Raw genomic sequence first — 26033 nt, 5'->3', positions numbered from 1 at the left:
GACTTTGACTCCTCCCTATTGTCCTCAAATCTCAATTGCTTGTGGTCTATATGCAGTAAGGGCACCAGGAACTGCTGAGAAATTTCTTCCTGAACATGCTCAGATCCATTCACTTCTGGTAGCAGGTGTTTTCCTAGGGTAGTAAGAACTTGTCTTTAACACTTTTGAGAAACAGTGACAGTGCTTGTTGAAGTCTGCAGTTCCCTGATCTCTTTCTGCAGTATCAAATCCCATCCCCCCAGCCCTCTCACTGACCATCCCACTCTGATTTTTTTTTTTTCCCCAGTTTTCCCTGATGGCAAAGCAACCATCTACATGGGAGAAAGGATGTGCATTTATTGAAGGGGTATCAATTTCCCCACTGTATTTGGTATTTACCTGTGAGGCCCAGCTCCCAGAGTCAAGTGACTTTTTTTTTTTTGTGAAAATCTCTGCTTTAATTTAAAAAGGAAATTTCTAGCCATCCTGGCTGTACAGAAATACTTTTAAATGAGACAAGTTCATCTTAGACTTAAACCTGAAGGCAAATAAAACTCCTCAAAATGTAACACTCTAATTTTGGGATGGGCTGTGACTTTTTATTTGTGACTGTTTAGGCTGACAATATTTATATTAACTTCTCTGCCCCTCACTCTTTCTTTTCTGCTCCCAGTGGTTTCTAGCAATTACTGGGAAAATAGTGGACAGCAAGAAACAACGTAGCAAGGAAGTGAATATTCATTTAGGCACAGCTCTATTCAATGGAGGTACCAGAGTGACAGCAAAACAGTCCAAACAGCCCAGCAAAATTAAAACAGCCAAAGTGTTTTCTACTAGGAAGTTTCTACTAGGAAGCTCTCCTCCTTGGCATTCATTTCCTTCTGAGGTACAGTTCTTCATTTTGTCTGATCAGTTGTCCTGCCTGTAGCAGATGCCTTTAAAATGGAGACACTGACTTTCCTTTGGCTGAAGTATATTCAAACAGACTTGGCTCAAGAAAGCATCACCATCTGATGCCAAGAATCTCAAGCAGCCCATAATGCACCAGTGCTTCTAGGCTTCAATCTGTTAGACATCTGAGCAAATGCTAACACAAAAAAGAGAGTACCCCAACCATCCAGTGGCAATACTCTGTTGAGAAAGGAGCACAGCTCGCCCAAGCTGCTGGGAGACTGAACAGTTCTCATCCTGAGCTACATACTGGGGTTCCATATCAACTCCAGGGTAGAAGGTGTAAGACCTGAATCCTCCATCCTCTCTGTTTTACTGTCTCAGAGCTCTGTGGCTATTAAATGGAGGAAATGTCTCTGCTATGTTACCCCTTTCTCTTCTAGGAAAGGGGACGTCTCTTCTGTTCTACCAGGTGCCAGAGAATGACCATAGATGTGCTCTGATGCATGGTAATTAGAATGCTCTAACATCACTACAGCATCACATGTATTAAGTCCCCTTCTCCACCGCCCCTAGTGTTTCAAAATGGCCACGTTTGAAAAAGTTCATTGAATGAGCTTTAGTTTCATAGTTAGTAGGGTCAGAAGAGACTGAGCAGATCATCGAGTCCAACCCCCTGCCATGGCAGGAAAGAGTACTGGGGTCAAACGACCCCAGCAAGGTGTTCATCCTCCTCTTAAAGACCCCCAGGGTAGGAGCCAGCACCACTTCGCTTGGAAGTTGGTTCCAGATCCTAGCTGCCCTGACAGTGAAGTAGCGCCTCCTGATGTCTAATCTGAATCTACCCTCTGCCAGCTTGTGACTGTTATTTCTGGTCACTCCTGGCAGTGCTCGGGGGAACAGTGACTCCCTCAATACCTGCTGGTCCCCTCTGACTAGTTTGTAACAGGCCACTAGATCCCCCCTCAGTCTTCTCTTGTGGAGGCTGAACAGGTTCAGGTCCTGTAGCCTCTCCTTGTAGGGCCTGCCCTGCTGCTCCCTGATCATTAGTTAAAATGTCCCACAGCTGTTTTTAAATAGGTTGGGGCTCAATACACATGACACTACAGCATTTTAATTAGAATGGCTCTCCAGAAGCTGGTCTATCCTCTTGAAGAACCCAGGCCTAAACACATTCTCTCTCTCTGCCACGCTAACTTTCCCAAGCAGCACTAAAGTGAATGGATACAATTTAGGGTCAATTCATTGCTGCCCATAGGTTTCTGAACAGCAATGTTAAAAACTGGTATTAGGAGCTTATTGAGAAGATCCAAAGGCTCTGATTTCATTTACTATTAGTGTTCTTTTAAGCAGCTTTGATTCCAAGATTCCTCTTGTTTCTTTGTCTCTTAACAGAATCTAACACAGATACAGTATGAAAACACAGTTCGCAACAGTAAGACACCACACATCTCAAGTATTAGTCAGGACAGAGACTATTCTGACTCCTAAAACACAGGCTCCTATGGAGACTCTCTTTAGCTGCTGACAACAGTAAGACTTCTATACCTTCTGCAAGTCTCCCAGGCCAGACAAGAAGTTACTAACCATTATTGTACAAGCATGGGTACATGCACTTTTTAGTATTTTCTTATCGCTTGACAGTTATATGGGGGGTGGAGTGAGGGGAAACCCAAGGCAAATAGGAAGAATGCTGGAAGAATGACAGGAAAGGACTACAATAATCAATGACCAAAACACAGAACATATTTGACTCTGAATCCGACAGGTAGCATTGCAGAAGTCCTAAGCTTTACTGAGTTAGAAGATACTTGTCAAGAGGCACTAGGGAATGAGCTCTGGTTCATTTGCCCAGTAGTCTCAGTGCTGTGTGATTCTCAAAGGAAGCATGCCTGTGATCAGTACTTGTTCACAGCTAGGTTCAGCCCAGAAATATGTTGAAATACGTACATATTTTCTTCAAAGAGTAGATTTGCTTATGAAACAGAAAGGTCAGTTCAGAAGACAAACTATAATTTGCACTTTTAGCTGAGCACTTCCACCTGATGCAAAAAGATGTCAAATACTGTCCCTTCCATAGCCATGTACAGACATTCAGTTTCTCTTGAGAGTGTCACTGCTCTCCCAGAAGAAACCATGAGTGTACAATTGTTGAAGATTTTTTCTCAGAGCAAAAATGGCTGCTCCTGGAAAAGAATCACCTGGGAACACACAGGGTTAAGTTACTCCCAGGAGAGTTTTTTTCCTGGGACACTGAATGTCTGTATAATATTCTCTTTTCACAGAAGCCATAGCACAATCCTCCAGCATCCCAGGGTGTTTTTCTGCTCCCCCACTCCCTTGCCCCAGCACACAGGGCGTTGTTTGGGCTGGACTGTAGTAGTCCAGGTGAGCAAGGAGCAGAACATGCCCCCTTTACAATCGCATACTATGCTGCAGGGAGACAGGCTGACCCTGAGCAGTTTGGGCCAGTAAATCAGGGCTGCCCTGTATCAGCACTGCAAGATCTCTACATTTCAGATGCTAAACATTTTAATGTCAGATCAAGGATCTCTGAATAAGGTTTTCTACCAGGAGAACAAACCTAAGAGAATTCTCTCAGATCATTGGAATGTGTGTATGCAGCCAATTGCCTTTAGTGCAACCTGTTTCTGTAGCTAATTCATTTACTGAAATTGTGGCTGCCTCTTTTCCAAGATAAATATTCATTTTAGTTTACAAAAACAACAGAAGATTTTGAGATAAAAAGAGTCATACAGCAGAGTGGGCAGAGCTAAAGGAAGATAGTAATTCTACCATAGCTAGTACAATGAAGGAAATACCTTTGTTTGGAGAAAGAAAAGCCATCTACAAAGAAAGCTACCAGGCAGGAGGAGAACAAAGACATCTTACTTGCAGTGTTTAAAATAGAAGTTCTGTGTCAGTTCTCTGTGAGGAGAAGGAAATGTGGAGAGGTTAGAAAGGATAAAAATAACAGGGGATGCAACACCATAAAACATCCCCCAAGGATGAAAAGGCTTCCCTTTGATCAAACTAAAAAAAACGGATGGGAAAACACGCCTCCTGTGAACAAAAGAGAAAATGAGAAATACAGAACACACAATTGTAATGGACGAAGAACTGGATGAAAGGTCTAAGATGAACTTCAACTGGTAAAAACTGCTCTGACCTTCTTTTTACAACGCCTGACAACTCCCTCTACAACAAGGCAATTATTTAGCTCCTCAGCCTGTCCCATTAAGCTTGCAGACTGATAGCACATTGGGGTACTGTATAAGGAACAGTATTTAAGGGTAAGGGCAGGTTTTCTATTCCCATTTCACTGTTAACAATGATCTTAGCAAAGACGCTGCCACATTGACATACAATGCATAAGCTGATGAACACATAGTAACAATATTTGATATAGAAATGAATTCTTTTTGAGTTTAGTCTACATATTAAGTGCTTAAACACAAATGCAAGCTTACTACAGCTGTGGGACTTGCACTCCCTGCTGGAAGACACACTGCATCCAAATTCTGTTCCCTCACCATTTGCTACAGTCATTCTGACCTCTTAGTGCAAAGACATCACCCTACAACAATCTCTTCATCAGGTGACAAACACAGGGCACCAAATGTGAGGGGTTCTATTTGCACAGTTAGATAGGTCAGACAATACCACCATTGATGACCAGGGATCCTGGTTTTCTCTGATTTAAAAAAAAATTCCCCAATTTTTGGATTAAAAGTAACCTAAAATCCAAATTTTTCTGTAATTAAAATGAAACACCACTAATATATAGACACATATATATTAATGATGTTTCATTTTAATCACAGAAAAATATGGATTTGGGGAAACTTTTTTTAATCTGAAAATTGGGGGGGTATTAGACAAAATCAGGATCCCTGTTGATGGCAATAATTATCAGAGAGCCACAAATGGATACAAATGAAGGGTCCAGATAAGAGTTCTTCTTTCTCATTTGATGGAAAGGTGCTAGGACTGTAGCACCTTTCCACAAACACCAATTTATTTTTTTTTGGTCAGCTTCTGGCTAATGAGTCCTTGATGAATTTCAAATTGCCTTACTTACATCTGACTGCTAATGGAGACGCTTTCATTTTCTTTTTCCCAAGTTGCCAGCCTAGCTAGGAAGCATTTCAACTCCCGCCTTCCAATTTCAGGTCTTCTTCCTCTCTACACATACTTTTCTGACTACCTTCTTTGTTGTCAGTAGGTTTTCCAGGGTGAAAGTGACCTAATTCCTGTCACTTTCAAAGGTGAGCACACCCGGTTGAAAGAGACTAGTCTTTTCATTAGTACTCACTCATTCTCAGAAAAACTGCAGCAGCAATTATACTAAAGGCACCTGCAGACCCAGCAAGAAACACTGCAGCAGGTCACAATTGAATCAAAGTTACCTTTGCAACCATAACGGCTCAAAGCATTAAAACCATTCTTCAGAAACTGGTGATGAGGTAGGCCCTGTGCAGTGGATGATGAACTACAAGTGAGAAGATTTATAAAAATGTGCCCCTTTCTACTTCATACAGCAGTTCAAGTTAAATTTGTTTTCATAAATGCCAGTACAAGGCATAAAATCTACTTTGCTACCTCCTGTTTTGCCCATAATCATTTTTTAGTGAAAGGAAACAGAATTGCTGCCAGCCATCATAGTATTTTATTTCTTCAATAAAGATGGTAGTGGTCAAGGATTCTTTTCTTTCTCCTTGTGAATGCTACTGGCTTTTGGGAAGTTTGCATGCCTTCCTCTGAAGCACTGGAATGTTGGTTGCACCTAAGGCTGGTGGGTTTTTGACTGCAGTGTATTGAAACTCCTGCCAGTACTAGAAATCCAGAAGTTCCTGACTAGAGAATCTTGCTCTTCCAATCAGTGTTATATTTGCGGTTAGGCAGGACTTTTCCCCTAAATCAGACTGGCAAGGATTGTGGTTACATCCACACGCGATGTGAATGTTTGGTTCCCTGGGGACAACTAGTGGCAGCACACCTTGCACTGCCACTAGTTGTCCCTGGGGAATGCCCATGCCATGCATGCCCTGGCACACGGCAATTTACCCTGGGGACAGTAAGGGAAGCTGGGGCCTCCCGGGGTTCCAGCACCAGAAATTCAGCTGCGCAGAACCTGGCCAGCAGCCACAGTGTGGCTCCAGCTGGCCCAGCTCCGGTTTTGAGCAGCACGCACTGCCCCTGCATGCACTGCTGTTTTTTTTCTGTGGGTTTTTTTGACCCCTGGACAAAAACCCTTCAATGCTGTTCTCTTGAAGCACGGAGAACAACTGAATGTAAAGTACATGGTGCCACGGCCATGCTTGTTGGACACAGCCTGTAGGGGGTTTTGCCTTCCTTTGTAATGTGGGGCATCACCCTATCCCTAGGATCTTCTAAGCAAATACGAACCAACTACTTCCCTATTATTACATGGCAAGGGACTGGAAATGTCCTTTGGTCCCCAGCTTTTACCTATGGCATGTTGTATATAGGATACTGTTGGTGTTTTGGATGCTCTTTCTGGTAGCTGTGGTCGAAGGTTTGTGAAGTGGTGATTTTGGGGATTGCTTTTGTCAATCATTGCCTGAAAAAGCAAGCAACTGGATTTAAAGGTCAATCCCAGTTCTATCTTCGAGATAACATTAAGTTTCCAGTGCATCAGTGGCAATGTCAAAACAAACATCCATTTCTAATAACACTGTCTATGAAGATGAGGAAGCAAAGACAAAACAGTGTTTGAACTGGTTGATGGCCAAAATCAGCAGAATGTCTTAGTAACATTTTTTTGCCTTTTATCCCCATATAAGAATGACAGCTAGTATAATAGGAAGGTATCAGTGCACTCAGGGCAAGTACAGGCCAAAGAAGCAATTGCTGAAGAGAGTAAATGATGAATAGAGCTGGCTGTTGACTATGCCAGTGTGTCCAGTTAGGATTTGTTACCTGTTTTAAAAGCATTCAAGATGATGAATCAGAAGGTGAGTTCAATAAGCAAGTCATGGATTTTCTAGTCTGCAAAATTTTATTAAGCAACAGCTGGACAACTCTTACAACTCCAAATCATCAAGGAAAAATAGGGCAATCAGTCCACCTCTCAATCATGTAGACAGTAAAGACTTTGGAGAAACCACATTATTAAAGGGAAACCATTAATGCTTTCTAGGCACCTCCTGCAAAATCTATTACATAAGATACGTAAAAGAAGAGGCAGATCAGGGTAGGTTTGTAATTACAACAAAAGCCTGGTCCTGAACAACATATTTAAAAAACCCAAAATTTTTCAAAAGACTTTTTAAAAATAGCATAGGTATGTATAAGTACACGGGCAGTGTACCAATTTTTCCAAAGGCTTGAAAAGAACATGCTGGGTACGTTTAGCTAGCAATCTACGCACCAGCATGACTGCACACTTCTTAAAAAAAAACCAAGCAAAAAAAAGGTTGTTATAAATTCAGAAATAATGTCCGAAGTTACAGTACCAAAATAATGCATTTATAAACAAATGCAAAAAAAATTACTTTTTCAAGAAATACTACAGTGCCTTTTTCAATCAAGTGCACCCCCATGCTATTCCACGACACTATATATTTTGTATCTACAATAAACAACAAGATCTTTAACACCCCCCCCAACACACACAGAGGAAAGAGAAAAAAGGCAAAGGGGGGGGGGAAATAAAAGGAAGCAAAAGGCAAAACACAGACTAAGCAAACAAAAGAAGGGAAAACTACAAATTTTTATCAACAAGTAACTTGAAACAACATAGACAGATGAGAATTACAAGCCGAGTACTATTTTAATGAAATACTAGGAACTCAATCATCTGCACATTGTAGAAAAATGTCTCTCTCAGTTTATTACTATTTTTAATCTTAACACGTATTATTTGAACCAACCATTCATCTGGCCAGCAACGTAAATATTCAATATGTACACAACTTTATTAGGATTCAAAATGCCTGTATTGGATTTTGTTTTTAAATTTGGAGTGTACATAAAGCAGAGAGCAATGATTAGAAATATTACACAGTCTTTAAATCTGTCTAACATCATACACCCAATTTTTCAGTACACACTCTGAATGTACTTGAGATTTTTTTAGTCCCACAAATTCACTGTGGTCCAAATTTTACAAGTAGATCTGCACGAGCAGACTCCTGTGTCCATGTGACTTGCTCCATTCAGGCCTAGGAATCTGCTAGCAGAAATCCACCAATAGAATCAAAAGCATAGAGTTGCAGGGTTTAATTTTAGCAACAAAAATTGCTTCAGTGATTCCTCCTTTTTCCTTGTACTCAATTCCTGATCTTGCCTTAAATTCTTATTTCCACAAATACGAACAACCCCTCCCACTGCCATAATCCCGAAGCACTTTTTCCTAAAATGCCTTTAGAGATCTCGTTCAATGTGCAATGCTTAAGAGTTGGAATGAGATATTTTTAATTGTTAAGCTTCTGTACAGAACTGTGTTTTTGTGTAAATTTGTCAAATATCATCTCAAGTTGGTTTCCTTTTTTATCCTGTTATTAGGGGAGGGTGATAAAACTGTATACATTCCATGATGCACGTAGGGTCTAATCCTGCAAAAAGACCCGTGACTGCAGCCCACTTTACCTATGCAGAATTACAAAATACTACTGAAGCCAGCAGAACCCTATGTTGGCATTCAAGTCCTTGCTGGTCCATCCTCTTGAAGGATCCAAGCCCAAACACTAAAAAAAAATTAGCTACCAGGCCAACCTTATTTTTTTTGTTTCGTCAAACCTGTAAAAGGTTTCCCCTGGCACTGGTCCAATCATTATACTGACCTGTAATAAATATAACCCATTTTCCTGTGGTGGCATCCTAAATTCATTAAAATAAATGGCAAAACTCCAATTTAAGTCAGTGGCACTAGTATTTAATTTCTGGCTTTGTTTTGGAAATTTTAGAAGAAACGTGCAGTGTCTTTGGAGTTAATAGTTTGCAGTTTTGCTATCTCAATCCCTATTTTATATCTGTACAAATAAAGAAATGCATAATTTGAGCCAGATTTAATCTCGCTTAAGGCTTGGACAGATCAAGCACTTATATCCCTGAAAAAAGTTGGAAAGATTTACCAAAGTTCAGCTGAATCTGCACTACTTCACTAACTGCTCCTAACCCATGGTGAGTAGAAGTTAAATAGGAGCACCTTGCCCAAATGACCTGGGATTAAATTACCACTACTGAGTTTCACTTAGTGGGTTAACAGCAGACAAAACGGTTACACAGGTCAGCTGACATACACTCCCAAGCAGGAAGCTTACCCCTCCCCTTTAGGAATGCTGTAGGTAGGCATCTGCCCATGTTCTTACACTGCTGTAAATCAGGAGTGATTATTGGCTTCAATTGAATTACTCTTAATTTACACCTGTATAAGTGAAATTAGAGCTCAGCCCTTAGCTAGCATGTCAAACATGCTCTAATGCTTGTGATTGCTCTTGACTGCCAGTGCAGAGTAGTGAGAGCCCTGCAGAGATGAGCCCTTGCTTTCCAGTGCAATTAACTGTGGAACAGACATATACTTTCTTTAAAGCTAGTAAAAGCCAAATTTTCCCCTTGTTTCTTTATTCAAAGTTGTTCCTCATACATTCACCCATTCTGAGGGAGATGTTGCAATATTCTCATTGACTACCCAAATATAACAGTTACACTGCAGAAATAACTGCACTCAAACTGTTTGGAGCCTAAGGGCAGGTCCCCATGTTCAGGGATGTGTAGTTTGTGGCACCACAAACTGCATGTAGGGAATATCAAAATGTGTGCTGCACTGCAAAATTTGCTACTGACAAAACCCAATAACAAAAAACTCTGGGAAAAGAGCGGTGCAAAGCATGAGCCAATAGTACGTGCTGGAACAAACAAAGGGCTGGCCATCCAGAGCAATGCTCTGGATGCCAGCCACGCTCCATGGTGATGGATCTGCACCCTTGTTGCACCAGGGCGCCAGGTAATACTGCTGGGGTCAGCATAGGTGCTGGTCCCAGCCTCCCCTACCCCGGACAATTTGCTGTGTGCACACATGCAGGGCCATGCATTGGGGCACAAAGCAACAGCACAAATTTGTGCCACTGCTACCTGTGCCGCTATAAGCACACGGCCTTGCATATAGGGATCCACTCTAAGGCTGTGTTCATATGAGCATGGACATTTGGTTCTACCTTGTGATGCTGCTAGTTGTCCCCAGGTATGCCTGTGCCACAAACCCTCTGGTGCACAACAGGTTACGCCGGGTGGGGTAGAGAAGGCTGGGGTGAGCACTGGACTGGCTCCAGCAGCCTTATCAGGAGTCCTGGGGGCCTCCTAGGGCTGCAGTAGCAGCAGTGCTGCTGCTTGGAGCTTGGCCAGCAACTGGAGCATAGCTCTGGCCAGTCAGGCTTCAGTTTTGAGCAGTGCATGCTGCCCCTGCATATACTGCTCTGCTTTTTTTTGTGTGGGTTTTTCTGCCCCCTGTATATCCAAGGATCAGAAAACCCCCCTGTGCTTCTACCTTACAGCACAGAGAACAGCTGAATGTGCAGTATGTGGCGCCACATACTGCACGGCCGCACTCATCCGGACGCAGTCTAAGAGCCTGACTGCCAACCAGGGCTGTCTTTACCAAAACAAAACTGGATTCTCAAGTTATGAGGAGGGCTTTCAGGTGGGTTGTATAAGACAGAGTTTATCTAGGGTGGCCTCTTGTGCACATATAAAGGAACTAGTGCATAAGATCATTTTGACTACACTGCTATTGCCTGCTTGGTGAAATTATTAACTTGACCTTATTATTTTTCTCCCTCCCGTCCATCCTTCCTCCCATATTCATTTCTAGTATACTAGAAACACAGCACTACTGCTGTAAGGTATTGCTGGTTCTCAGGGTGAAATTCTCCACTCTAGAGAGGACCCACAGAAGATACAGATATCATTTTATGACTGAGATAAACTACGTTTACATGAGTCGGGTTCTCAATAATCTGGCCATCCAATGGGACAGTCAGCTCCTGCACCAGATGCCTTTTCCTCTTGAAGCAGGATGAGTGCTGTTGGAGACGGAAGGCATGATGGGAACAGTACTCCCCTCTGCCTCTCTTTCCCTGAAGGATTCACTGTAGCCGCTCTAACCACTATCGGGGCTGAGGTCAGCACAGACTAGCCCTTGGAATCAGAAGGTTGTAACTAGAGCAGTTTGGCAACAGGAAGGAATCTAGCCCCTTCAGAAGGAATTAAACTGTGCTGGCCCTCTGCGCAGAGAAATGTTGTACAAACTGAGCGAGATATACCCTTTTATTTGCTTTTTCATTACACAAGCCCTCCTAATGCTATGCCCCAAAACCAAGCATAGCAGTAAGAAAAGATAAAGCCAGCCACGCTTTGTGTTTTTAAACTATATCCGTGACTGAAAGAGACAATTAGAAACATAACAGGAAAAAAAGCAGTATAGAGGACAGGTTTCTGCAGGTCCCAAAGAAATCATCTACACAGTAGAGTCAGTCTACATAATCCCCAACAAACCTACTGTTTTCAACTGCTTAATAAACAAAATGTGTGCCTGCATTATAAATTGTTGCACATTGTCCAGCAAAAAAAAAATTAAAAAGTCTTCCTATACACATTCTTAAACAATTTCTTGCAGCAAAACATACTGCTAGCAAACAATTCATTACAAAGATGCTTTTTTCATATAAATAAGAAAGTGTGTTTAACTCACTGGTACATAGTAATAAAATTATCCCTAAATCACTTATTACATTAAGCAAGATAAATAATTTCTCTCTTGGACATTAACAGGAAATCTGCATTAAATTATCTTTAAAAAATAAATCAACCCCCCCTAAAAAAAATTAAATTAAACCAATGCACCAATCAAAAAACCCCCCTGCCCCACAACAAACTCCCCAGGCTGTAACAATTATTGCACAACTAAAAAAAAAAAAGCTTTGAAAACCATATTGAACTACTAGAAACTACTGTATGTATAAAAGAATTCGATAATTCGGAACACTCTGCTACATTCTTCCTAGAAGAACTTACAGTTATCTACAGAAAAAAACACTTAAATATAAAATGTGAAAGTACTGTTTTGGCTGAATGCAACAGCAATCTTCAGAATGAAATAGTGAAAATACTACTTGGAGGGGCTTTTAAAGTTGTTTCTTAAATTGTATCTCAATGAGCAAAGAGAAAACAATAGAGAACTATCATTATGACACACTGTCTTCAAAATTTGTACTCTCAGCTATATGCATACATCACCCACTGACTTCAGAACAAAATATATGTTGAACAAGGGCAGAAGTGTGTCCCTACAACTAGGGAGTTTTTATGCCCTGGAGCTCATGGTTTAAAGGGACACTGTCAACCTCTTTTTAAAAAGACAACGCTTTACTACGTAAGTTTATCACAGAAAGAATTTTGTAGATAACTTCTTACCATTAAAATTTTTTTTCTCTTGTGCTTTTTGGGGGGAGCAGGGATAGGATTTCCTCCTCTGTATGAAAAGCACCTGCCATAGTGTAAGCGCTACCAGGACCAAACAATCACAGTTTGGCAAAATGAGACTAGACTGGCAGCTTTTTCTTTTGGTTTAATTTACTTCATTTTCTGGTTTGCCTACATAAGTGTGATGCTGCTGTTAATCTGGATCATAATAAAATTGATCAAATGAATGTACATAATTAAATTGTTCAAACTTGCCTGGAAAGATAAAGAAAGCAGTGCTATTAAAATACTTCTGTTGAGACTGGCCTTGTTAAGCAAGTACTCCTACACATGGAAACATGATCATGAACACAAACACACTGCTTTATGAAATATAAATTCTTGGCCAAAAACTGGTTGACAATGTCCCTTTAGAACGAATATTCCCTGAACTCTCCTCCTCTAGGAAGGAAGTAATATGCTTTTGGCCTCAAGATGTTCAGTGCATGCTTCTCTGCATCCTAGCACTGCCTGTGTTTGGCTGATGGGATTAGCTGGTGCTATGAGGAATGCTGTTTAGAAGGGCAAGTGGGTCAAACCCATCACTCTTCTCCTACAAGCAGTGCCACTGAAGTCATGTGAGTGAGGATTGGGCGTATTGTTTTCACAGCACCTAACTCTATACAGACATTGGCCCCGATCCCTGCTTCCAAGTCAATGACAAAAGTCCCACTGATTTCAGAGTGAGCAGGACCAAGCCCCTTGTTTCCCTCCATGACCTCTCCCATTCCTACTCATCCTTGAAGCTGTCACTCCAATATGCCATCAGTAAATTCAGAGATGAAGGGGACTCCTTTGTAATGCAACTATATGCAGAACATTGATGGAATTTCAATAAAACCTAATTTGTAAAAGTAAGTAGAACAGCCTACTCTGTTAAATGCCAAGGGAAATATTGGACTTGATCTACTCCCCACATAAAAGCAGGGGCTGTTGAGCACCCAGGTGAAGCAATCATCCTTCCCATGAGAGAAGAGAAGTGGCCTCTTGCTGGTGGGGCTTTCTGGGTCAAGCTGCTGGAGATGCCTGGGTAAAGATCTTAATCCTTGGGTACTTTTGTCAAAACCAGCCTTACCCTCTTGCAGGGACTGTGCTGGTTTCAAAGCCCCCCTGGAGCAGGACCCTTTCCACACCAGGTTCCCCTGTGTTACATGATGCATTCCCTACAATAAACCAAGCCTCATAAAGTCTATCTGACCTTTATAGATATTTTAAAAAATGGCACTGTATCATTTTTTCTCCTGATGTATGACTGAGCTTTGTTTGAAAAACACAAAGAGTTTCCTGGTAACAGGTAATGTCATATTTTGTGATTTTAATGTGAAATTTATTTAATGAATGATTAGGGCTTTCAGGTATTACCAGGGAAGCACTTCCAAATCAAGACATATTAAAGGACAAAACAGCAGAGAAAGAGCATTAAACAGGTAGAGAAAGAGCATTAAATTCATGAAACAGAACCTCTCTCTAGTAAAGCAACTCCCTTGCAGTACCATGGGTTTTGACTTATAGTAGAGAGAACTGCAGTTAGGAATAGTCACGTGACTGTATACAGCTGAATAAAAAAAAATCCCTTATTCCCATCTATTCTATACATACTTTGGCATCCCATTGTGCCTCAGAGTGTTAAGTGCTCACAGACTACACTTGATAATGCAAATACTTAAATAGCAGGGCACCAGGAGGGATGGTCATCTTCAACGCTTTCTTCTTTTCTTCCCTCTTCCAACCAGCTGTGGTGAGCAGTCCCCTAACCTGCCATATATGTGTGTCTCCTTCCCAATTCAAACATTGCTATAATGCTGTGAAACTGTGGAAATCTAAACACAGATTTAAAAGAATTTTACTCACTTGCCACATTTGATTTATGTTAAAGATTTTGTTCTTAGAGTGTAAACATATTTACGTGAGGTTCAGGTGAAGCCCCAGTCTGCAGGAGATCCCCCCAGGCCACACTGTGTACCTCACCCAACTATAGTCCAAGGTGAAGAATACTGTTGTTCAATACAAATACAGATGCACACCTCATAATTCAATCCTTCCCTATTTTCCATCACCTAATCACGCACGTTTATCCCAAGTAACAGCACACAAAACGAGCAGACATCAACTTTTTTGATGCAGTGGGTTTTGAAACCACCCAATGGGAAAAGATTAGTTTCTCTTCTGAATAATACATTGTTATTAATAAATTAAACATTGACCTACATAAACCTCCTTGGTACCTGTGGTGCTCAGCTATTATCAGAGATCAGAGAAGAAACACGTGTCTTCAAGTATTATAGCTTCTTTTCTTTTCTTTTTTTTTTTTTTTTTTTGCTGCTATCATTGATGTAATAGTAGTACAAACTGGACCAGGAAAAAAGTTATGTTCCCTGTTGTAAAAAGAACAGCATGGTGTAAGGCAGTCTATCAAAAAGAGCAGTCTTTTTTAATCCCCCTATGAGCTTACGTCAGCTATTGCAGCAAACACGGCAGAACCACCACAACAAGCCAAAAGCCACATTTCCGGATATAACACTGAACGGCTCTCAACCCTTTGCTCTTTCTGAAACCCCAGCATGATGTTTAAGAAAAAAACAAAACAACCAAACAAAACAACCCCCACCCATCACCCCAATATTGATTAAAGTTAATGCCCTTTTTGTGGGGCACCAAGAGACTTTTCCAGTTTCACTGCCTTCTTTATTTCCAGGCACCGCCGCGCACCTAACACAGGCCACCCTGACGTCTTCTGGTTTTGGCCGTATGAAAAGGTTTCGTTACATTTTCCTCTCTCCAGTCTCTGCCCATTTCATTTGAGGCGCTGAGTCACATTTGCCAAAGCAACTGCAAAGGCCTGCACTGCAGAAAACGGATACTGAAAGTCCAGAATGTAAGCGTTGCCATCAATCCTTCCAAACTGCATTACCTGGGGAGGGGATAAAGGCAGAAAGAAGAAGAAGAAAACAAGAGACAACAAGTTAAAAGGTGGGAGATGTAGAGAATTAACTTGGAAAAGAGCAAGATCACCATATCCTCACTTAGATTAAATAGTACTTTGTTTCTACTGAATCCCCTGCCCCCCATCTTGGCGGATCCACATGGGCCTCTGGCATATACAATTAAGTCAAGGAAAGCCATCTATCTGTAAGGAGGCTCCTTGATCTCTATAGCTCCTGGCCCCAGTGGCCTTTCAAGCTCCTTGTGAACTCTGGCCAAAGTCTCCATCCGGTCACAACAATGGATGCAGAGCTCTGAGGCATTGCCTCTGCATACTACTTGTCATAAGGCCAGAAGGAAATACAATTTGTACTGCCACCGGCCCTGTCTTTGCCTGCCCATGTTTCCCTCTAAACTCAGTCCCCTGCCTCAGCACAGCCTCTGAGCAGGACTGTGGGAAGAGAAGATCTATTTGTGAGCATCCTATCAGGCAGTGCCCTTCATTCTTGGGCCGAGGAGAGAGTTGTCATGAGAAGGAGGGCACCTGGGTGTCTAAGGTTGTTGAGGATGTGGGATAACTGAACTATACAGAGAAAGAGCCTGTGAGCGACTGTTTCTGTGGATGAGGTGGAGCAGTGCCTCATTTGATTTGGGGAGGGGACCACTTCTGAATGAAACCACACCCCACTCAAACATGCAGGTTCCTGACTTCTGTGGGTCAAGCTACAAGACAGTCTCAAGAGTGCCAGGTCAGCTTCTCCAGGGGAGCAGGATAGTTTTAAACAGCCGCACATCCCAGCTAGTGTCTGATCCCAGGACAAAAGGTAGGGGTGAGGGGTGGCACCAGGCCCCAGGGCCCAATCCCAGCACGAGGTGTGTGGGAGGTGGCAATGCTGGGCTCCCAGGGCCCAATCCAGGCACACAGGGCATGGAGGTGCACTGCCAGCTCCCAGGCCTCAATCCATCCTGTGGACCAGCCCCACATCACTTATCTAGCCCACAGGGCCAAAAGGTTGAGCACCACTGGACTATACCATCAACACAGTCCCTTCTACCATTAAACTCCCAGATATCCTGTGTATTAGAACAAGAGTGTGAATGAGGACAAAACTCTGAAACAGTTGCTGGGATTCACCAATGCTGCTACAGACCACCTATCATCAGCCATTAATAACTTTAAGCATTACCAGTTGCAGCATTAACAGCCAAAAATTTTGGTTTCTTTCCTGCCTTAACTCATGAATTAGTTGAATTAATTAACATATTTACCCAAATCCAAGATGACCCTGAATTTTAAGACAACCTCCCAATAATTTGATTCTAGACATGGAAAATGTATACATTTTAAAAATTTTCCATGTATAGAATGTAAGACTGTCTTAAATTTGTTCCCCTCACCACTGCAGCAGGGAAATCAGTGGCAGGAGGGCAGGCAATAGGAGGGGCAGATGGTAGGATGGGCAGGTGGTAGGGGAGACAGGTGGTGTGGTGGCAGGTTTTAGGGGGTGGGAGGTGGAGAGGAAGTAGGGGACACAGTGGGGAAGTAGGCAGTGGGGGAGCAGGTGGAAGGGAGGTGGTACAGGGGTATGCATAAGCAGGCAGTATGGGGGCAGTTGGGAGGGGAAATCAAACATCTTGCCCCCGGCTGTTTGTCCCCCCACCACTTGCCCCCCTTATGCCTGCCCCCCCACTGCCTCTGCCCCCTGCAGTCTTGTACTTCCCGCTCCCTCTTTCCCATCTCCCCCTACTGCTACAACCTCTACCACCCCACCTGTCCCCCGTCCTCCCCACTAACCCTTGCTACAACACCAGTAGGCTTCATTTTCACTCCATCCTGGGGCATACAGCACAGCCCCAGACTGGCCCCACAGCAGTGACAGGGAGGCCAAGGCTACAGAGGGGTGGGGGAGGGAGATGGTGGGTGAGCAGAAACTGTGGGGAAGGAAGAGATGGAGGGAAAGGCAGCAGGCAGGTGAGGGTCTGAGGCTGTGGGGGTAGGAGAGTGAGGCAGCTGGAGGTAGGCAGGCAGCAGTAGGTCGGGGTCAGTGCCACAACAACCACCTGCTGCCCCACTACCCCATATTCAATTCCAAGACAAGGTGCTTTTCCCCCACTTAAATGTAGTTTAAAAATTTAATCCTGGGATCTAGCAAATACAGTAGCTAACTCTCTATAGTAACTCTCTATTAGTGAGTTGTCCTAAGATGAATAAAGGCATTTCCCTGTATCTGACCGAAACAGGATAACAGTATGTTTTCCTGCGTTTACTGCTGAACCTCACCCCCCGCAATCTCTACTGGCAGACCTCTGATCACCAGCCGTGAACAAGCTTGTTGCATAGCAAGTTTCTCCAAGAGCAGCAAGGCTCATGCAAGCCAGAGGCCCAGTGGCCATGAAGCAAAACAGCTTCTCTGACACAGGCTTCCATGCTGCCCGCCCTCTTGCAGTTTGTTACTGCAGTTGTCATTATCCTCCTACCTGTCGTCCTTCCAGCTCAATCTGGAAGTTTTTTGCAGACTCCTGGGTCACCCGCCCTCCAAAGTCCAGTTGGTATACTTGGGTGGCCTCGTTCCACAAGGGCTGCTTGTTGGCCATTACGTACACGAAGCCCTGGCTGCCCAGCCTTCCATCCTCCTTCTCATTGGCCTTCCGGCACTTGAATTCATCCAGCTCACTGGCTGTCCTCATATTCCTTTTGGTTTTCCACCCCTTTTTGCTGCCCTGGCTCTGGTTCATCAGTTCATCTCCACTGATAAAAAGCTCTGGCTCACTCTCTGAGCTGTCCTGAAACTCATTTGTCTTGTTCAACTTCTTTGACTTCAGTTGGTCCTTCTGGCTCTTGACTTTCTTCTTCTCCCTGCCCAGCCTGGGGCTGGATATTAGAGAGTTGAAGTCGGTCAGTGTCCTCGCCTCCTTTTTGACCTTGCCCTCTGTGATAGCCTGCACATTTCCTTCCTCAGCTCGACTATCCAGGCGTTTCCGGTTCTTCTTCCCAAACTTGTCTGTCCTTTGAGGGACAGGGCTTTCTGTCAATGAGAGCACCTCCTGGAAGGTGTCCGCTGTCTCCACCATTACTTCTGTACCCACATGACCCTGAAGCTCTGCTGGTGGTGGAGACATAACCGGTTTCTCCACCACAAGGAGTGGCTTAGGGGGCAACGTGCCTTGGGCATTAGGTACAGGTGGGCATGCGCTGTAGGAATTCCATGGGTGCAAGGCTACTGGTGGAAGCTGTAAACTAGAGCAAGTGCTACCGCCTGGGTACATGGGTGGCAGGGGGCAATAAGAGAGGTTAGATGGATAACCTGGCTGAAGCACGACAGCTGGCTCCTGTTGTGCAAATTGCGTTGGGGCCAGAGCTTCTTTGGGGGAGCAGGGGGGCTGCATTCCCTGAAGAGGAGGGGCACCGTAGCTTCCTGGGTAAGGTACTCCAACTCCATAACTCGTCTGGAAAGTGGCAGTGGGACTGGTTGGAGACTTAGGGGAAACAAATGGCACTCGAGACATGTCCAGATGCTGAGCCTGACCAATTATTAGAGGAGCAGGCTTAAGAGGGTTGGGCACTGAACTCTGAGCTGTCCTTTCTTGAGGAACCCATATGTCCTCACTTACCATGGGGTCCCACTGGTACGGGGGTGGCCGCTTTACAACAATGGCAGCCTCTGTCAAGGCAACGGGCACGTGCCTTATCGATTTCTCCACAGGGCAGTGCTGAGCCAATGCCTCATCCTCTGTGAAGGCAGAGTTGATATAATCTGTCCGGTCACGAGAACTGTCAGGAGGGCTCAGCAAGTTGTAGGAGGACTGGGAGGCCAAGGGAGAAGTGCTGATGGAGTGAGCAATGATAGAGCTGTGCTGGGAGCCACTTGCTGCACTTAAGTCAGGCCTCATACTGTTAATGCTACTAGTGATGTTGCTAGTATTGGCACTGCTGAGGCTCCCAGCACCACCACTATTTGGGTTGGGGCTGCTGTTACTGCCGCTGCCATTGCTGCACTGGCTACAGGTGTATAAAGCTGTTGGTGCCCTCTGCTGGTACTGTGCTGTTACAACATTGTTCTTGGGCTTGGGGGGAAGTTGCAAAGTGGCTCTTTGATTGTCGACCAACTGGGCCATTTTCAGAGCTGCCTCTCTGCTGTTCCTCCGCAAAGTAGCATGGATAAGACTGCTGTCCAGCCTCTGGGTGAGGCTACGGCCCTGTGAGAGCTGGCCAGAAATCTCCGGGTAAGGTGGTGGGTCCCCAGTTGGGACAGAGTAGCGGGGAACAGTGAGCCTGTTCAAAGTCGCACTGGTGCAGGGCTGCTGCATCTTCTTCTCCGCTGCTGTAATCCTCAGCGTGGCAGAGCTGCCAGGACCAGGCAAGGTGTAAGTGTTCTGCGCGCATAGCATCCTTGTCCGAGGCCGGCACACCTCTTCGACATTCCCACTGCTATCAAACGTTGTTATTCGCTCATAGCCAAGAGGGGTCTGATAATGTCCTGCTGGGTACAGGGAAAAATCCCCCTTCTTCAGGCAGAGATCCACCGGTGGCTGAGGAGGAGGAATGGGTGGGGGAGGAGGTGCAGTGGTGGGTGCTGCTGGTATGGTCCCAGGGTATGGAGGGGGTGGGTTCATCTTGTTCAGCTGTATTTCTTGAGCAGTGCTGAAGACAACAGCATCTCCTTCCACCAGCTGCTGAACTGGCCGTAAAGTTTTTGCCTTCTGGAGATGTTCGTGATCTCTGTCTCCTTCTCTGTGGTCCATCATAGCCATCTGTATTGCACCCTGTGATGGCAGGGGAAGTGGAGGTGGTGCCTGGATGATGCGGCCCATTTCCACTCCTCCAAAAATCACCTGTCCTGGGTTGGAGTACCTGCTGGGGACTGGGTACTGCACTGTGTTCTCACTTGTGTGGTCTGAGGTCCCCACGGCTGTTGTCTGATTGGTCAAGACATCCAACTGCACATTCTGATTGGCCAACAAGGATTGGACCAGCCCAATGCTCTGAGTTGGTGACATTGCCTGGGCTGAGCTGTGAATAGGCGCAATAGGGATATTCACAGTGCAGGGAGGGTTGTTCTCAGGGACTCCAGAGGTTCCAGTTACTGCAATGAAAAATCATAAGCAGGTATTAGAGGCTGCTGCCATTTAAAACAAAGAAGGGGAAGTATTAGATTCATTTGCCATGTCTTGTAACATTATTGCCTGATTTATATTTGCAATTGGGAATTTGTATAAGCCATGAAACACTACTGTTATTATTTACCCCTTTTCACAACATCAGCTATGGCCCTGATTCAGCCAAGCTCTTAAACAGAGGTTTAACTTTCAACATGTGTATAGCCCCAGGTTAAAGTCAATGGGACTATACATGTCCTTAACGATTTTGCTGGATTAGTGCTTTGCAAAGCACCACAGGTGTACATGGCACTTTCCCCACCTACAGCAAGACACATTTTCTGCATCTAGTGCAGCAGGTGACAAGCGCAGTGTGACAGTTCAGGAAAGAGAAAGTTGGGAGAATTATTAGTAAAGAGGAGGATTCATGGAATGGGTAGGTTTCAAGAGGCATTTGGAGGAGGAGAAGGGCAAAGGAGAGGGAGAGAGAGAGAGAGAATGAGAACAATGAGATATTTCCATGTGTACGAGACTTGGGGGTAGGTGACAAAGAGAACATGAATGCAAAGGAATGGGGAGGACCCTAAACAGCTAGTGGGTGGGATGGAAGGGAGCTAGAAACTGCAAGATCTTGAAGGTGATAGCATGGAACTTGAAGGTAATGCAGTAACAGGCAGGAAGTCAGGGAATGGGCTCACAGTGAGGTGAGGCTGCCAGGAAGACAACGTTAACATCAACCCTTGGAACAGACTGGAACTGGGAAAGGGGAAATGCAGAGGTTGAGGGGAGAAGGTTGCAACAGTTTCCATGAAAGCTGACCAAACCTTGAGTATAGCAAGGAAAGAAAAGATCTTTGAGACATGACACAGAAAGCAGCAACGGGACACAGGACTTCATCCTGCTCCCACTACAAATGGCAGCAATATTCCCAAAACAGTCTCAGTGTGGCAATGGAAAAAACAAGGAGGACTTGGTCAAAAACGACACTAAGATTTATAACCAGAGAAGACAGCAAGGACTGAAGAGTTGGCAATGGAGACTAGGAGGAGAAGATGGGGGGAAGTCAGGATGAAATATCCAGGGGCCAGCATCTCTGGAGTAAATCGTTATTATCCATAGGATTTCAGTAGAGCAATACTGAATTACATCAGCTACAAGTCTGTCCTGGGAAGCTGGGGATTAACCCTGAATTAGCAGCAGTACATTCTACAGAAAAATGCCCAAACAGGACCTCACAGTACAAAACTGGGTATATAGGGAGAAGTTAGAGACAGAGAGGTATATTTCAAAAGCAGCCACAAAATTGATGTGTAGCTGAAAGCAGGGGAACAAATGAAGTCTGCACGAAGGAGAGGGTCCAAGGCCAGGAGAGACATCAAAAGAATGAAGACAAGTCTATATATCTTGCACTACCATGCAGGGACGCCCCAGTTAGCTCTAACTGGGCCAGCTCAGATTCCAGGAGCAGTCTAGCTGTGCTAGTGACATATGAATACCCAAAACAGCTAATACCATTGTGTAGTGCCACACACATAGCCACAGGGAGCTGAGGAGCCACTGAACCAAAGCAACCTGGTAGAGGAGAGAGTGGCATAAAGAAGTAGCGCTCTATCCTTTTCCCTGCAGGCCAGAAGAGTGTTGCAGAGTTGGTCCATGGGTCGGATTGGGCCCTGCATGCCTCTGCGTGGCCTGCATGCCTGGATCAGGCCTGGGGCTCCACAGAGTCTGCCAATCCTGGCAGATCAAGATCGGGTTCTGGGTCCTGCACCCCCTACCCCCAGGCTTGTGCAGCTGGATCCCCCACCTAGCCCTGCATGCTGGGATCAGGCCTTGGGGCCACGTGCTGCCTTCACCCAACCCTATGCCAGGATTGGGCCCTGCACCCAACCCCATGCCAGGATTGGGCCCTGCACTGCCCTGTGCACCTGATCCAGCACATACGGCCACACTGTATGGCCCGTGGGGCTCCCCAGAGGTTGGGAAATTTGGCAGCAGAGGAGTGGTGCTACCACTCTCCCCCCACCAAATGTTTAGACCCATGGGGAACACTGCAGGACAAATGACACAATGCTGGGGGCTGGATCTGGCCTGTGGGCTGGGCATCCCTGGTCTATAATACAAAAAGCAGCTGACAAATCACAATGGGGAGGTCATTGGTGACCTTGGCTGGGATGGGTTCAGTGGAAAAGAAGGCCACCTTAGGAACATCCTTTTCATCTCTTGTAGACTCCTACCCAGGAAAACAACGGGATGAAGGACTAATTTCTTCACTACTGCAATCAGAAAGGATGTCAAGCCATGATGTGATGCACAAAGACCTTCCCAAACTTCATCTTCTGAAAATGAAAATATTTCTGCACCAAAAGTGTAGCACAGGTCTGATCCTTGGCAATGCCTGACCTAAACAGGCAGGGCGAGAGAAAAGGCTCAGAATCTAACAGAAATGTACTGATTGCATTTCCTTACTTAAAGGACTTGAAGAAAGGTGAATTTGAACTGGGAATTGTGCAGCAGCCAAATCTACTGCCATCATGTCCATGGTAACTGGAAAGTATGACTTCCATGGAAACTTGAAATGGGCTAGGCTAAAACAGACCATTGGTTCATGTAGTCTGAAATCCTCCAATCACAGTCCATAACTAATTATTTTGATCAGCTCTGCAAAAGTCTGCCACCCTACACAGCTGACATAACTTTACCACTAATAAGATTAGCTTTTCCATCAACACCAGCCATCAAAGGGAAGAATAAACATATAGATTTTTATGGCAGGCCTTGTTAATTTTCACAGCAGTTTTGCCAGCTTGCCACAGGGGGAGGTAGAAAGCTTAAACAAACTATAAGGCAAAACTATAGTCACCTGTGTGATACCATACATGCCAGGCTCACCACACAGTCCTCGTGATATCCCTGCATTAGCAGTTAATGCCTGGATGCATGGGATTTCATTGTTATCTTAGCCTGAACATACTTCAAGTCTTGCTGTTATAGGTACTTTACACTTTCCCGAATAAAACTGTATTTGCCACTGTATAGCCCAATATCGCCAGCAGGATTTTTTTCTCCATTTTTTCTAATCGAGTTCTTTCTTTGCATAATCTGAAAAATTAAGTCAATTCACTATTAATTTCCTTTCCAAATCATCTATTAATATATTCAACAGCACCTGGTCCTGGGCTACAAAACTATTAACTTTTCCACAATCCAAGAGGTTTTTTTTCATAGTGGCTGTATTTCCTATCAAGATTTTCTCATTTCCCCTCCCTGCCCTTAATTCATGGCTATTTATTTTTCTTAATAAACAGTCCAGAAAAACGGACTGTCTACATTTCTTTATTGAAAATATTTGTAAATGTTAGGTCAGAAATGAGTTTTCAGGAGGAATTTGAAGGAAGAGGGAGGAGTGGACAAGAGGAAAAACGACTGTTAGAAGAATCACTCTGCCCTCTTCTTCTACTAGTTTTTTTCAGAGCTCTGACATGTCACAATGCTCTGATTGAACTAAGCTACAGTTTCCCAAATACAGCTCAGCACTTTCCTTAAATTAACCTTTTGCTATTATCCCTAGCACTGAGCTATGCTGCAACAGTCTATAATTCACAGCACCCTTTTCAGCACCTCTAATGTAAAACGAGTAGGTAAAATGGATCCAAGACAATCCAAATATTAGCAAGGGCCATGAATATCTTTCTGTGACTCAGGATCCATGTTAGGAAATATCTGGTTTTGAGAATTTTCAAATACGACAGACATATCTCTATTGCTTTTTACTTTTTCCTGTTTGGAGCCTGGACCTGAATATAATCTAGGCTTGAATTAGGCCTCAGTTCAGCAGAGTGTTAGACTACGGACTTCATTTTAAACATGCACTTTTTTTCTGTTGAAGTCCTAGGGACTATTTTAATGGTTAAAGCCCAAGGTCCAAGTGCTTTAGCAGAGCAGGGCCTTATGGCTTGATCCAGAATCCCACTTAAGTCAATAGAAGCCTTACTGTATTTTGGATTGAGCCCTTATTGCAGTAGCAAATCAAGGGGTAGGCCACCATGGAGCCCTGGATGCTGACCATGGAGTAAAGGTGGGGGCAGAATAGAGACAGGGGGGACACTGACATGATAGTCAGAGGCTGGGCTCAGCATTCACTGGTTAACCCAGCAGCTGTTAGTTCCAGCTGGGCAGACCAGAAGCAGGATTCCCCTTGCACCAACTGTTACTGTGTTAACCATTTCACAGCCACTGCCAAAATAAGGCTTTTACAGCCATGATCAACATCAGGTAAGATTCTGCTGAACCCTATACCCCCACTCTCCTGTGCTCAGCACATCTCCCTCCCCACCCCTCACTCGCTGCAATTTCTCGACTTTCTCCCACACCTTCCTCCTGAAATAAATTTGAAGTCCCAAGAAGACAACACAGTGGATTCCAATGGAACATGACAACAATGTCTCTGTTGCCCTCTGCACCAACAACATAATATATATAAATTCATTTAACTTCTTTGCTACTGCACCATCCATTTTCTTTACATGTCTTGTTACAGCCTGGTGCTTCTACTTGCTGTCATTTGTCATGTTCACTTGCGATGTCTCATCCTCAATGCTCACCACATTGTTGGGGTCTCCCACTAGTCTCATGTCTGAGCTGAGCAAGTAGGCAAATATCCTCCCTGATGGCAAAATTAAAAAGAGGCTACTGAAGTATTCCTGTCTCTGTGCAGTAACAATCACAAATAAGAACTGGAATGAATGCATTGCATTTCCCAAAGGAAGCCAAGTCTGTATGGCACTGGGATGGTCACCTTTTCTCAAGCCTAAGCATACAGCACAGCAGTTCTGCGTACAGCTGCTGTCAGGTTACAAGAACGGGTCTGACAAGAAGTATAAAGGGCTTCACTCTGTGGAGAAGTCTTACAGGATTTAATAGAGGGTGGTGAGCTGTCTGTGAACTTTAATTCTAACCTATAGATACAACTCTCCAACATTACTATAGGTTTAAAAAAAAACAAGCCTAAAGAATCCTAATTACTTCAATCCTACCAAAATCATAAGATATGTCCAAAAGGGGGACTCAGAGTGAGGAATTTTGCTTTGTCTATATTGGAGGGAAGAGGGGGGTCTGTCCACAAACTCACCAAGCCCAGGGGACTGCAGATATTGAATTCAACCTCACCTGGTAAATCATCTTCATCTTCACTGAACACATTGGGATTGAAGACGGGCAGGTTAATGTAGTCCATAGATATTTTCCGCACTTCTGGGAGATAAATAGTCATCTGCCTGGGCTGGAGGTGCAGTAAGCTGGTTTTATATATAACTAGGCAAGAGTAAAACAGGAAAAATAATATTACATAGAGGGAGGCAACAAGAAGAGAGAATAAAGGGGGGTCCATAAAAAAAACAAAGGGGGGAATATAATTGCTTTTATGTGACATTACTGTAAAATAAATACATGCATGGTCTATTCTTGATTAGGCCACCATGCAATGCATGGCAGCAGAAACAGTTTAGAAGCAGATCCTTGCTACCTGGAGGCCTTCTGGGATTCTTTTCTTTAGTTACTCATCCTTAACCAGAAGCTGAAGCACTGCTACATGCTGTATAGAGCAGTGTTTCCCAGACTTCTGATACCCGGAGAACAGTTTAATTCTGGATTAAAATTGGTGG

At 44.1% G+C, this 26033-nt stretch overlaps 1 protein-coding gene across 2 annotated transcripts in view; it reads right to left on the bottom strand.

Annotated features, from left to right (window-relative positions):
- Window positions 1-6873: 6873 nt before the first annotated feature.
- Window positions 6874-26033, bottom strand: part of TULP4 (TUB like protein 4) — a 291590-nt gene continuing 272430 nt past the window's right edge. For both annotated transcript variants that reach the window (XM_090042154.1, XM_090042144.1), the window contains 3 exons: window positions 25540-25683; window positions 17755-20360; window positions 6874-15265 (listed from right to left, as the gene is read on the bottom strand). In XM_090042154.1, the coding sequence (XP_089898280.1) occupies window positions 15149-15265; window positions 17755-20360; window positions 25540-25683 (2867 nt within the window). In that variant the 3' untranslated portion in view covers window positions 6874-15148. The remainder of the gene's footprint in view (window positions 15266-17754; window positions 20361-25539; window positions 25684-26033) is intronic.

The sequence above is a fragment of the Crocodylus siamensis genome, chromosome 1 (genome assembly GCF_052110815.1).
Source record: "Crocodylus siamensis isolate JL-2025a chromosome 1, ASM5211081v1, whole genome shotgun sequence".
Taxonomy (NCBI): Eukaryota; Metazoa; Chordata; order Crocodylia; family Crocodylidae; genus Crocodylus; species Crocodylus siamensis.
The sequence above is the reverse complement of the archived record's forward strand: the minus strand, read 5'-3'. Positions and strand labels throughout refer to the sequence as shown.